At 43.7% G+C, this 15,197-nt stretch overlaps 1 protein-coding gene across 1 annotated transcript in view; it reads left to right on the forward strand.

The window, feature by feature from the left end:
• Window positions 1-14,177, forward strand: part of phb2a (prohibitin 2a) — a 35,681-nt gene extending 21,504 nt beyond the window's left edge. The window contains exons 7-10 of the mRNA XM_064943130.1: window positions 8,752-8,855; window positions 10,277-10,354; window positions 11,717-11,802; window positions 13,118-14,177. Coding sequence (XP_064799202.1) covers window positions 8,752-8,855; window positions 10,277-10,354; window positions 11,717-11,802; window positions 13,118-13,136 — 287 coding nt within the window. The 3' untranslated portion in view covers window positions 13,137-14,177. The remainder of the gene's footprint in view (window positions 1-8,751; window positions 8,856-10,276; window positions 10,355-11,716; window positions 11,803-13,117) is intronic.
• The last annotated feature ends 1,020 nt before the right edge of the window (window positions 14,178-15,197 follow it).

Here is a 15,197-nt window from a genome sequence, read left to right on the forward strand (position 1 = left end):
GTCCAGGATCACGCCAAGGTTCTTAGCGCTCTGGGAGGAGGACACAGTGGAGTTGTCAACCGTGATGGCGAGATCATGGAACGGGCAGTCCTTCCCCGGGAGGAAGAGCAGCTCCGACTTGCCGAGGTTCAGCTTGAGGTGGTGATCCGTCATCCACACTGATATGTCTGCCAGACATGCAGAGATGCGATTCGCCACCTGGTCATCAGAAGGGGGAAAGGAGAAGATTAATTGTGTGTCCTCTGCATAGCAATGATAGGAGAGACCATGTGAGGTTATGACAGAGCCAAGTGACTTGGTGTATAGCGAGAATAGGAGAGGGCCTAGAACAGAGCCCTGGGGGACCCCAGTGGTGAGAGCGCGTGGCGAGGAGACAGATTCTCGCCACGCCACCTGGTAGGAGCGACCTGTCAGGTAGGACGCAATCCAAGCGTGGGCCGCGCCGGAGATGCCCAACTCGGAGAGGGTGGAGAGGAGGATCTGATGGTTCACAGTGTCGAAGGCAGCCGATAGGTCTAGAAGGATGAGAGCAGAGGAGAGAGAGTTAGCTTTAGCAGTGCGGAGCGCCTCCGTGATACAGAGAAGAGCAGTCTCAGTTGAATGACTAGTCTTGAAACCTGACTGATTTGGATCAAGAAGGTCATTCTGAGAGAGATAGCGGGAGAGCTGGCCAAGGACGGCACGTTCAAGAGTTTTGGAGAGAAAAGAAAGAAGGGATACTGGTCTGTAGTTGTTGACATCGGAGGGATCGAGTGTAGGTTTTTTCAGAAGGGGTGCAACTCTCGCTCTCTTGAAGACGGAAGGGACGTAGCCAGCGGTCAGGGATGAGTTGATGAGCGAGGTGAGGTAAGGGAGAAGGTCTCCGGAAATGGTCTGGAGAAGAGAGGAGGGGATAGGGTCAAGCGGGCAGGTTGTTGGGCGGCCGGCCGTCACAAGAAGCGAGATTTCATCTGGAGAGAGAGGGGAGAAAGAGGTCAGAGCACAGGGTAGGGCAGTGTGAGCAGAACCAGCGGTGTCGTTTGACTTAGCAAACGAGGATCGGATGTCGTCGACGTTCTTTTCAAAATGGTTGACGAAGTCATCTGCAGAGAGGGAGGGGGGGGGGGAGGATTCAGGAGGGAGGAGAAGGTGGCAAAGAGCTTCCTAGGGTTAGAGGCAGATGCTTGGAATTTAGAGTGGTAGAAAGTGGCTTTAGCAGCAGAGACAGAGGAGGAAAATGTAGAGAGGAGGGAGTGAAAGGATGCCAGGTCCGCAGGGAGGCGAGTTTTCCTCCATTTCCGCTCGGCTGCCCGGAGCCCTGTTCACTGGCTGTTGGTGGCGCTACTGTCCCACATATCCCAGAGGTTAAGTGTTTTTATATACTTTTTATTTTGAATCCTGCGACTGTTGGGCTAAATTACTGTGAGCGCTGCTATCTGTCCCGGGATCCTGCCAGATTCCATATAGGGGGAGAGACTGGAAAGCCCAGCTAGCCTAGCTGGCTCGGCGGTCTCAAATGGAGGTTGCTATTGAACGTTTCCAGTGTTGCAGGAGCTGCGTTTACTTGGCTTTTTTCTGGGACAATATGGACCGCGCTGACTTTCAGTGTGGCAAGTGCTTGCTTGCGGAGGACTACAGGAGTGAAGTTGCTATTCTTAGCCAGCAAGTAGCAAGCTTGCATAAGCTACTGGGGTCCCCACTCCCATCTTCCACCCCAGTAGCCGGACACCACTCTGGTGGAAGTTACGCCTCCGTGTCCACAGCCGACTGGCCAGTGCTAGGCAGGGTTCTATCTCAGGAAGCTGATCTCGACCCAACCAGCCATGGAGGTATGTCACTCGCTGTGGAAGTCAAAGAAGGCGTCCTCTGTCAAGGGTCTCCATGAACTGACACCGGCCAGAAACTGCTTTGTTGCCCTGGGTCCAGAGGTTCCGGTGCCGCCTTCCTTGGTGGCTTCCCAATCAAGATCGGAACCGCAGCTACCTGCGTCTTGGTCCTCGGTTCTTTCTCAGGTGGCTTCTACCTCGGGTTCAGATCCTTGGAGCTCCCAGCCTCACCAGACCGTGAGGCTGCCTGCAAGACCGGCCCATTCAACATCACCAGCTGTCATCATAGGCAGCTCTATGGTGAGAAACCTCTTGGTCCCCAAGGCAAAAACCCTGTGCTACCGAGGAGCACGAGTACAGGACATAACAAGGCTGCTTCCGACTGTTCTACCGCAGATGCTGGGAGCTCACACTGCCGTAGTCCATGTGGGGTCAAACAACATCAGGAGGGCTAGCTCGGAACATTTGAAAATGTATTTTTAAAGAACTGATTTTAGCATTAAGACGCCAATAAACGGCCAAACATTTCAGGTCCAGTACCATCGTTGGGCCGCGGGTGTGAAAGATTCAGCAGACTACTGGCATTACACATCTGGCTAAAAGACTGCTGTAGCTCTGTTAGGGTCACTTTTATTGATAACTTTGACACCTGGAAACGGAAGATACTCTACAGGGATGACGGAGTCCATCCAAATCATCTTGTCTCCTGGACTCTGTCAACACATTTCAAGGCTGCATTGAAACAATGACTGGTAAACGATCCAAGACCAGCTCAGTTAATCACTACCATTGTGACAATGAGTCGTAAATGCTGCATCAAATGTACATGATCTTAGGGGCATTGGCAAACGCAATGTAATATAATTTATGTATCCCCAAATTGCACCGACTACAGCTATTGTAATCCTGAGCCTATATACCAAAGTTACACTGTGTGCAATAGTAGGAAGACTACTTTATCCCTACCTCCTGAACTTTCCAAAAAGCATTAAACAGTCAAGCAGCCCAGAAAAGTTCTAAAAATAGCCCATATTAACATATGTACAGTTGATGTTGGAACCTTAGCCAAAAGCGTTTTAAATGTGGTTTTTCACAATTCCTGACATTTAATCCTAGTCAAAATCCCTGTCTTAGGTCAGTTAGGTTCAACACCTTATTTTAAGAATGTGAAATGAATGCATTTCCTTTAAATTGTTTAACTTGGGTCAGCCTTTCCACAAGCTTCCCACAATAAGTTGGGTGAATTCCGGCCCATTCCTCCTGACAGAGCTGGTGTAACAGTCGGGTTTGTAGGCTTCCTTGCTCGCACGATTTTTCAGTTCTGCCCACAAATTTTCTATAGGAATGAGGTCAGGGCTTTGTGATGGCAACTCCAATACCTTGACTTTTGTCTTTAAACCATTTTGCCACAACTTTGGAAGTATGCTTGGGGTCATTGTCCATTTTGAAGACCCATTTGCGAACAAGCTCTAACTTCCTGACTGATGTCTTGATGTTGCTCCAATATATCCACATAATTTCCCTCCCTCATGATGCCGTCTATTTTGTGAAGCGCACCACTCCCTCCTGCAGCAAAGCACCCCCACAACATGACGCTGCCACCCCCCTGCTTCTCGGTTGGGATGGTTTTCTTCAGCTTGCAAGCCACCCCCTTTTTCCTCCAAACATGACAATGGTCATTATGGCCAAACAGTTCTATTTTTGTTTCATCAGACCAGAGGACATTTCTACGAGAAATACTAACTTTGTCCCCATGTGTAGTTGCAAACCCGTAGTCTGGCTTTTTATGGCAGTTTTGGAGCAGTGGCGACTTCCTTGGTGAGCGGCCTTTCAGGTTATGTCAATATAGGACTTGTTTTACTGTGGATATAGATAATTTTGTACCCGTGAAAATGCTGGAGGAAACAAGGTTCTTTGCTGTTCTGGGATTGATATGCACTTTTTGCATCAAAGTACGTTCATCTCAAGGAGACGATATGACAGCTGCGTGGTCCCATGGTGATTATACTTGCGTACTATTGTTTGTACAGATGAACGTGTTACCTTCAGGCATTTGGAAATTGCTCCCAAGGATTAACAGACTTGTGGAGGTCTACAATTACTTTTCTGCGGTCTTGGCTGATTTCATCTTCCCATGATGTCAAGCAAAGAAGCACTGCGTTTGAAGGTAGGCCTTGAAATACACTGCTCAAAAAAATAAAGGGAACACTGAAACGACACAATGTAACTCCAAGTCAATCTCACTGTGAAATCAAACTGTCCACTAAGGAAGCAACACTGATTGACAATACATTTCACATGCTGTTGTGCAAATGGAATAGACAACAGGTAAAAAATTATAGGCAATTAGCAAGATAACCCCAATAAAGGAGTGCTTCTACAGGTGGTGACCACAGACCACTTCTCAGTTCCTATGCTTCCTGGCTGTTTTGGTCACTTTTGAATGCTGGCGGTGCTTCCACTCTAGTGGTAGCATGAGACGGAGTCTACAACCCACACAAGTGGCTCAGGTAGTGATGTGCCATCCTGGATGAGCTGCAATGTTTGCTGTGTCTGTCAGCGTATTGTCCAGAGCATGGAGGCGCCACCAGGAGACAGGCCAGTACATCAGGAGTCGTGTAGGAGGGCAACAACCCAGCAGCAGGACCGCTACCTCCGCCTATGTGCAAGGAGGAGCACTGCTAGAGCCCTACAAAATGACCTCCAGCAGGCCACAAATGTGCATGTCTGCTCAAACGGTCAGAAATAGACTCCATGAGGGTGGTATGAGGGCCCGACGTCCACAGGTGGGGGTTGTGCTTACAGCCCAACACCGTGCAGGACGTTTGGCATTTGCCAGAGAACACCAAGATTGACAAATTAGCCACTGGCGCCCTGTGCTCTTCACAGATGAAAGCAGGTTCACACTCAGCACATGTGACAGTCTGGAGACACTGTGGAGAACGTTCTGCTGCCTGTAACATCCTCCAGCATGACCGGTTTTGGCAGTGGGTCAGTCATTGTGTCGGGTGGCATTTCTTTGGGGTGCTGCACAGCCCTCCATGTGCTCGCCAGAGGTAGCCTGGCTGCCATTAGGTACCTAGATGAGATCCTCAGACCCCTTGTGAGACCATATGCTGGTGCGGTTGGCCCTGGGTTCCTCCTAATGCAAGACAATGCTAGACCTCATGTGGCTGGAGTGTGTCAGCATTTCCTGCAAGAGGAAGGCATTGAAGCTATGGACTGGCCCGCCCGTTCCCCAGACCTGAATCCAATTGAGCACATCTGGGACATCATGTCTCGCTCCATCCACCAACGCCACGTTGCACCACAGGCTGTCCAGGAGTTGGCGGATGCTTTAGTCCAGGTCTGGGAGGAGATCCCTCAGGAGACCATCCGCCACCTCATCAGAAGCATGCCCAGGCGTTGTAGGGAGGTCATACAGGCACGTGGAGGCCACACACACTACTGAGCCTCATTTTGACTTGTTTTAAGGACATTACATCAAAGTTGGATCAGCCTGTAGTGGTTTTCCACTAACTTTGAGTGTGACTCCAAATCCAGACCTCCATGTGTTGATACATTTAATTTCCATTGATCATTTTTGTGAGTTGAATGTGTTGACAACAAAATATGTAACGAAGTGTTTAATATTTCATTCAGATCTAGGATGTTATTTTAGTGTTCCCTTTATTTTTTGGAGCAGTGTACATCCACAGGTACACCTACAATTGACTCAAATGTTGTCAATTATCCCATCGGAAGCTTCTGAAGCCATGACATTGTTTTCTGCAAGTTACCAAGCTGTTAAAGGCACAGTCAACTTAGTGTATGTAAACTGCTGACCCACTGGAATTGTGATTTAAGTTAAATAATCTGTCTGTAAACAAGTGTTGGAAAAATTTGTCTTAACTGACTTGCCAAAACTATTTTGTAGTGTTTGGAAAATGAGTTTTAATGTTTCCAACCTAAGTGTATGTAAACATCCGACTTCAACTGTAGCCTTAGGAACAAGGTCCATGAAGTAAATAACTTCTTTCTGACACTCACTTAGATAATACCTTTGATACAGTGGTAGCAGTACATTGTTATAACGTCTACCGAAAGGACAAATGCCAACGGAGACAGAGTTGCGGTCTATATTCAGAAACACATTCCTGTAAAGCTTGGAGACTATCTCATGTTAAATACTGCTGATGTAATATGGCTACAGGTTCATCTGCCTCACCTAAAGCCCATTATTGTGGGAAGCTGCTGTAGACCAAGTGCTAACAGTCAGTATCTGGATAATATGTGTGAAATGCTTGATAATGTATGTCAACAAGTATATTTTCTGGGTGGTTTTTAAATCTTGACTGGCTATCATCAAGCTGCCCACTCAGGGAAAAAAAACTTCAAACTGTAACCAGTCCCTGCAACCTGGATCAGGTTGTCAGTCAACCTACCAGGGTAATTACAAACATCACAGGAATTAAATCTTCAACATGTATTGATCACATCTTTACTTATGCTGCAGATATTTGCTTTAAATCGGTATCCAAATCCATAGGATGTAGTAGTCATATCTAGGAAAGTTCCAAGCGCTGGGCCTAATAAAGTGTATAGGAGGTCATTCAATAGTTTTTGGAGTGATTCATATGTTGATGTAAAGAATATTTGCTGGTGTGTAATGGGGAACAACCAGACACTGCACTCGACGCATTTATGAAACCACTACTTATTCCAGTTGCTAATAAGCACGCACCCATTAAGAAAATGACTGTGAAAACGGTTAAATATCCTTGGATTGATGAGGAATTGAGAAGGATGAGGCAAGAGGTTGGCAATTAACTCTGGCAGCCCAACTGATTGGCAAACATACTGCAAATTAAGAAATCATGTGACGAGACTAGAAATCATGTGACTAAAAATAAACTACACAATGAAATAAAGAATGTTAGTAAAAAGCTTTGGGGCACCTTAATTTTTTTGGGGGAAAAGCGAACTCTGCTCCTTTCATTGAATCAGATGGCTCATTCGTCACAAAGCCCACTGATATTGCAAACTACTTTAATGACTTTCATTGGCAAAATAAGCAAACATAGGAATGACATGCTAGCAACAAACGCTGATGCTAAACATCCAAGTATATCAGACCAATTTATGAAAGACAAGAATTGTACTTTTGAATTCCGTAAAGTTAGTGTGGAAGAGGTGAGAATTGTCGATCAACAATGACAAGCCACATGGGTCTGACAATCTGGATGGAAAATTAGAGGATCATTGCACAAGATATTGCCTCTTCAATTTAAGCCTACTAGAGTGTGTGCCCTCAGACCTAGATGGAAGCTAAAGTCATTCCTCTACCCAAGAACAGTAAAGCCCCCTTTACCGGCTCAAATTGCTGACCAATCTGCCCGTTACCAACCCTTAGTAAAGTTAGCTTTGTATTCGAGGGGAAGGGAAAAATATATTTCACAGTAAAGAAATTGACAACAGAATTTCAGCATGCTTATAGGGAAGGACACTCAACAAGCACAGCACTTACACAAATGACTGGCTGAGAGAAATTGATTAATGATTTGTGGGGGCTGTCTTGTTAGACTTCAGTGCAGCTTTTGACATTTTATTGACCGTAGTCTGCTGCTGGAAAAACGTATGTGTTATGGCTTTACACCCCTGCTATAATGTGGATAAAGAGTTACTTGTCTAACAGAACAGAGGGTGTTCTTTAATGGAGGCCTCAAATATAATCCAGTTATAATCAGGAATTCCCCAGGGTAGCTGTTTAGGCCCCTTGCTTTAAAAAAACAAACATTTTATTAGCAACATGCCACTGAGTAAAGCCAGTGTGTATATATGCGGATGACTCAACACTATACATGTCAGCTACTACAGCAACTGAAATGACAGCAGCACTCAGAGCTGCAGTTAGTTGGGTGGCAAGGAAAGTTCGCCCTAAATATTTCTAAAACTAAAGCATTGTATTTGGAACAAAACACTCACTAAACCTCAACTAAATCTTGTAATAAATGTGGTAATTGAGCAAGTTAAGATGCCTAAACTGCTTGGAGTAACACTAGATTGAAAACTGTCATTGTCAAAACATATTGATGCAGTAGTAGCTAAGATGGGGAGAAGTCTGTCTATAATAAAGCAATGCTCTGCCTTAACAACACTATCAACAAGGCAGGCCTTAGTTTTGTCGCACCTGGACTACTGTTCAGTCATGTGGGCAGGTGCCACAAAGGACTTAGGAAAATTGCAAATGGCACAGGGCAGCACGGCTGGCCCTTGGATGTACACAGAGAGCTAATATTAATAATATGCATGTCAATCTCTCCTGGCTGAAAGTGGAGGAGAGATTTGACTTCTTCACTGCTTTGATTTATGAGGGGTAATGACATGTTGAATGCACCGAGCTGTCTGTCTAAACTACTGGCACACAGCTCGGACATCCATGCATACCTCAAGACATGCCACGAGGTCTCTTCACAGCACCCAAGTCCAGAACAGACTGGGAGGCACACAGCACTACATAGAGCCATGACTATATGGAACTCTGTTCCACATCAAGTAACTGACAGGAGCAATAAACTTAGATTTAAAGAACACTTTATGGAACAGCATGGACTGTGAAGCAACACCCATATTGGCGCATACATACGCACTATACATGAATTTAGTACTGTAGATATGTGGTGGAGTAGGGGCCTGAGGCACAGAGTGTGTTGTGAAATCTGTGACTGTAATGTTTTTTTTAATTGTATAAACTGCCTTAATTTTGCTGGACCCCAGCTTCGGCAGCAGCTAATCGGGATCCCTAATAAATATGCTAAATTAGGGTTGGACAAACTACAGGACAGAGCTCCAAGAGGGTTGTGCAGCCCTGCTTTATGCTATGCTTCATTGAGCTTATCTGATGTAGTAAAGAAAGTCATGCAATCAATTCTCTTGTCATGGTAATGTGACCGCTCTGTATTTTCAGCCCAACAGGAGGCACAGAGGGCCTTCTTCTATGTGGAGAAAGCCTTGCAGGACCAGAGGCAGAAGATCATCCAGGCTGAAGGAGAGGCAGAGGCTGCTAAAATGGTGAACTCTGAAGAGGAGACTCCTCTGAACACACACAGCTAAAGCCGGTCCCAAATCTCCTCCTAACCCTTCAATGTTATATGAAGGGTCTGGTTAGGTTTAGTGGAAGAACCTCTACATTATTGCTTCCACCTTTTACAGATCTGCAAATATTGAAGGATTTAGGCCAAATGGAGGTTTTAGGGAGTGATTTGGACCAGCTGTTACACATTCCCTTCCCTTGCACTCATGTTGGTCGACTATACAGCTGAGTACACACACTGCTGTATCCATAGACATGGATGTATTTTATCTATTTCTATGGCAGCACATCATACTCTTGTGGTTTTTAGGTTAAACACTAGTGTGCTTTTGCTCTTAATTTTAATCTCACAGATGTGTCCAGTCTCCAGTGGTGTATAGATAAGATTTGTTACGAAATTCTGGTCGTTTTCCAGAAATCCCATTTGAAAGATTCCCGGAATCAGAATGGGAAAAGCAGGATTTCTGGAAAACCAGGGAATTCTGGAAAAGTTGCCAGAATTTTGCAACCCTAGATAAGATGGTAATGCTGGATAAAAAGGCATTGCAGGTATGAGACTGTTCATTGATTTTGTTGTCTTTTTAAAAATCAATACAGGCAGGGAGTAATGCATCTCCATATTTTGTAAAAGCAATGCTTCATTTGACTTCTCCAAATGGATGTTCAGTTGTAGTTCCATCTCAAACAGCTCCTGTCTACCTTGGGAACTCTACATTATTGTCGCTTTAAGCTCTCTGACCGCTCTGAAGTGTTTGACGAGATTTATTTTTATTTTTTTTACCTTTATTTTACTAGGCAAGTCAGTTAAGAACATATTCTTATTTACAATGACGGCCTAGGAACAGTGGGTTAACTGCCTGTTCAGGGGCAGAACGACAGATTTGTACCTTGTCAGCTCCTTTCGGTTACTAGTCCAACTCTAACCACTAGGCTACCCTGCCATATCAAGTTGATACGACATTTTGCTCACTGACGCTTATTTACGTTTTTAGACGTTTTCAAATACAGCTGATGTCTGTCAGGCTTTATTTTTTTGTCATAAAATGGAATACACTAAAGGTACCTTCCGTTCACCTTTTAATTATTTTTTTAAAAACATGAACCATTTTGGGTCTATACATCATTGACTAAAGAGAACATGTGAACTGGGTTTATCCTAATTTCATTCACCATTTGAAATACCTTTCTGGTGCTTTTAGGACGTGCGTGCCACATTTAACTGACCCAACTTAATGAGTTGACTAGTGTGATTTGGGATCATGGCTGGATCATAGGTAAAGCCAGAGTCAGACCAGTAAAACCTGCTGGATGTGGACCTGGCTATGCCCTCCAGGGTATATTGAGGTGCCAAGATGGCATACATTAACCCATTTGCATTTTCTTATTTGTGTAACTATAGTTGGGTGAGGCGGTGACAAAGAACCCTGGCTACCTGAAACTCCGGAAGATCCGAGCAGCTCAGAACATTGCCAAGACGGTACGGAAATCTAGCTTTTTGTTAATCGTTCGTAGGCCCTGTTTTTAAATACTTTAAGATTGCATTCTTCGTTCCTCCCTTACCTAATCTGACATGGTGGGATTGGTGAAAGCTATGTGATGAAACCAGTGTTACATCTATCAATTTGTGTGAGATCAGTGAACAAGGTAGGAAGGAAGGGTGGTCAAAAGGGTCATTGTGATTTTTCCTTAGCCCACTAGATGGTGCAAAATGACCACTTTCTAAAGCAGGGTGCATCTGGATTTTTATAGTCCTGTAGGCTACATTTGAGTTTAATGAGAAACCATTAGGTCTAGTTTTAAGCCAGTACATGTCCAGGCCAATCTGAAGTTTGCTAGAGAGCATTTGGATGATCCAGAAGAAGATTGGGAGAATGTAATTGGGTCAGATGCAACCAAAATAGAACTTTTTGGTAAAAACTCAACTCGTCGTGTTTGGAGGACAGAGTGCTGAGTTGCAGCCAAAGAACACCATACCTACTGTGAAGCATGGGGGTGGAAACATCATGCTTTGGGGCTGTTTTTCTGCAAAGGGACCAGGACGACTGATCCGTGTAAAGGAAAGAATGAATGGGGCCATGTATCGTGAGATTTTGAGTGAAAACCTCCTTCCATCAGCAAGGGCATTGAAGATGAAACGTGGCTGGGTCTTTCAGCATGACAATGATCCCAAACACACCGCCTGGGCAACGAAGGAGTGGCTTCGTAAGAAGCATTTCAAGGTCCTGGAGTGGCCTAGCCAATCTTTGGAGGGAGTTGAAAGTCCGTGTTGCCCAGCAACAACCCCAAAACATCACTGCTCTAGAGAAGATCTGCATGGAGGAATGGACCAAAATACCAGCAACAGTGTGTGTGTGTGTGTGTGTGAACCTTGTGAAGACTTACAGAACTTTTGACCTCTGTCATTGCCAACAAAGGGTATATAACAAAGTATTGAGAAACTTTTTTGTTATTGACCAAATACTTATTTTCCACCATAATTTGCAAATAAATTCATAAAAAATCCTACAATGTGATTTTCTGATTTTTTTTTTTCTCATTTAGTCTGTCATAGTTGAAGTGTACCTATGATGAAAATTACAGGCCTCATCTTTTTAAATGGGAGAACTTGCACAATTGGTGGCTGACTAAATACTTTTTTGCCCCACTGTATGCACCAAATAACAGTTCTGATATAACCAATGAGTCCTTTTAAATTGCATTCTTCCCGCAAATTATCCCCTCTGTGTGCAACAAATTGTTTTTTTACGATACAATCGTAGATCCACACTGTTTATACAGGACGTTGGGACAATGTCATTCCAGACATTGGCCAATCCTACTGACTGTGTCTTATCTCCAGGTGGCGACATCGCAGAACAAGGTGTACCTGAGTGCAGATAACCTAGTGTTGAACCTCCAGGACAACACAAGCAACAGCTTCAGCAAGTAGGTTCCCTTCTGTTCCCCTAATACTGTTCCTATTTACCTGGGTCGTGTTCATTAGGCACCAAATGGAATACAACCGGGTGGAATTACTTAGACTTGTCCAATAAGAAACGCTCCTTGTTTTTCGTGTTGTAAAACATTTTCCATTGTGTGCCTTTATTTATTTATTTTATTTGTATAATAGCACTTTGGTTTAGTTTTAATCTCAAAGTGCATTAAATTATATTTCATATTAAAAATGAAATGAAAATATAACAAAACAAGAAATATGACAATATAAGACTGATGTACACAGTTAACAAAAGGGGAAAGGTGGGCCAGGGGTGGAAATAAGCCTTAAAGTCAAATGTGATTTCCCTGTTTTTATATTTTGCACACTGAGGTTGGAATAATTCTGGTTGGAATAAGTTATGATGATGCTCTGTTAGTATAAGAGCTTTTTGAAAAGACACTGAAATGTCAGCCTGTTTTGGTGGGATGGTGTTTTGACCTGCCTGGTGACATAACCAGGTGGTAAAGTAGTTAATAAACCAATAAGAAAGACAGTCAAGTCTCTCTGCTAATAACAGCTAGTTTTCGGTTTTCTCTTTCCCTACTCAGACCACTCCCAGACAGTCCTCGCAAAATTCTTGCTTGAGAAATGTCTCTTTGCTAAGAAGCAATTCTTTTTTAAATTTAAATAATTTAAATTGAAAGCAATCATTGGCAAGGTACTTAATTGTTACCCATAAATGATTTGATTTTTGAGATGGAAACGGCTGCATTGGACCTACTTTAAATGCCCCAACAGTTTGAGCAGGTTGGGAGAAATAGGCTGGACGAGCCCTGAGATTATCAGCAAGGCTGTTCAAGAGACGCTTCCAGAGATTGAGCGAGAATTGAAGACCCCTGAGACAGCCAGTGTTCCTGCGATGCTTCCAGGGATTGAGGAACAGCACTTCTCGAAGAGCCCTGATATTGTCAGCATGGCTGTTCCAAAGATTGAGGAGGAACATGAATTGAAGTTCCATGAGATGGTCGTTGTTCCAGAGAGTGAGGCGGGAGAATACCTGGTCCCCCATATTGCGGCGGCGGGTCCTGGGGACGTGGCTCAAAATGGCGAGGCTTGAACGTAGGGTGCGTGGATGGGGAGGGGCTAAGACAATTTCTTACCCAATGGTGAAGAGCGAGTACTGGTAAAATGCATGGGAAATAATAATTAGTTGATCAACTATAATATATACAAAGAATATCATCAAACTGTCTGCTTGTGAACGGCCTTGTCTTAAAATGTAGGTTTCCTCTTTTTATTGATATGCTTTTCCATTTTTTTCAGTTTATCGTTGCCGAGGTAAAGGGAAGCGTCCCTGAAGAGTATGCATTCCGTATCTTCAATTTGAGCCATCTCTACACACTATACCTCTTCGCCACACAGTGGTTTTCAACACGGGTCCTGGAAGACCCCTATGCGTACAGGTTTTTCTGTCATTCACTTGAATTATGTTCAATTTATCTTTGAAATGGCTTTCCACATATGTTATCATGTTACAGTTGCCTGGCTTTACCTCGTATTTAAATGTAATGATGTACGGATGAATAGAAACCGGATTGTGCCGGGGTACTCAGACCAGCACAAAGGAGCACTTATTTGTTTTTACAAAGTGTATCTCCTTGTCACAGTGCCTAGCTCTTGGCCTGTATTCACAGAGCCTCAGAGTTGGTGTGCTGATATACAGTAGCATTAGTTTTAGATTATATTTTTAGATTATATAGAAAGAGAGCGCTGATCTAAGATCAGGTCCTCTTCTCCAATATGCTTTTTGGATGTGGGCCCTGGTTTGAGTTAACAACTCCATAGTGGCACGAAATCAACTAACTACACAGCAGGTGCAACCCAGTGGTTTCTTACACTCCAAGTGTCATCACCACCCTGCCTTTATATTATTTAGTTAAATTTAGATGTGACAACATCATGCATCGGAGAACCATCCAGAGTCCTACTCTGACATTGCTAGGAGACGGGCTCCTCCGTACTTTTACCATATTTGTGTTCTGTAACACTCAACATAAGCAGTTTTTGTCCTGGATATACCTGTTGAAAGTGTCATGCCGGATCTTCACGAAGTGTCGTGAATGAATACCAATGAATCTTAATGTCCTGTGTCACGAAACAATGTTACACCAGTGTAATACATCTACTTGTAATGCAAATATTTATTTTCTTTGGTTCATGTTCCACCCCCCTTCTCATTTACATGTTTTTTCTTCACTGCATTTCAAACTATTTGTTCATCTTTGCTCGGGGGAAAAGGTCTTCATTACTGTGGTTCGTAATCCTAACTAGAGGCCGAAGCACTCACATTGGGTTTGAATAAATACATGTTTTTGGATCACAACAGCGTCTACGTGATCTCTAACGTCAGACTTGATACAAAACTGTTTAATCCCATATGCACAGTAATATCACACTGTGCTGTCATGATACCATGCAACATTTACAGCAGTGTGTTCCATAACCCTTATACTGGCTGCTTTAACACAGTAATATCACACTGTCCTGTCATGATACCATGCAACATTTACAGCAGTGTGTTCCATAACCCTTATACTGGCTGCTTTAACACAGTAATATCACACTGTCCTGTGCTGTCATGATACCATGCAACATTTACAGCAGTGTGTTCCATAACCCTTATACTGGCTGCTTTAACACAGTAATATCACACTGTCCTGTGCTGTCATGATACCATGCAACATTTACAGCAGTGTGTTCCATGACCCTTATACTGGCTGCTTTAACACAGTAATATCACACTGTGCTGTCATGATACCATGCAACATTTACAGCAGTGTGTTCCATAACCCTTATACTGGCTGCTTTAACACAGTAATATCACACTGTCCTGTGCTGTCATGATACCATGCAACATTTACAGCAGTGTGTTCCATAACCCTTATACTGGCTGCTTTAACACAGTAATATCACACTGTGCTGTCATGATACCATGCAACATTTACAGCAGTGTGTTCCATAACCCTTATACTGGCTGCTTTAACACAGTAATATCACACTGTCCTGTGCTGTCATGATACCATGCAACATTTACAGCAGTGTGTTCCATGACCCTTATACTGGCTGCTTTAACACAGTAATATCACACTGTGCTGTCATGATACCATGCAACATTTACAGCAGTGTGTTCCATGACCCTTATACTGGCTGCTTTAACACAGTAATATCACACTGTGCTGTCATGATACCATGCAACATTTACAGCAGTGTGTTCCATAACCCTTATACTGGCTGCTTTAACACAGTAATATCACACTGTCCTGTGCTGTCATGATACCATGCAACATTTACAGCAGTGTGTTCCATAACCCTTATACTGGCTGCTTTAACACAGTAATATCAC

Source organism: Oncorhynchus masou, chromosome 3 (genome assembly GCF_036934945.1).
Source record: "Oncorhynchus masou masou isolate Uvic2021 chromosome 3, UVic_Omas_1.1, whole genome shotgun sequence".
In the NCBI taxonomy this organism is placed as follows: Eukaryota; Metazoa; Chordata; class Actinopteri; order Salmoniformes; family Salmonidae; genus Oncorhynchus; species Oncorhynchus masou.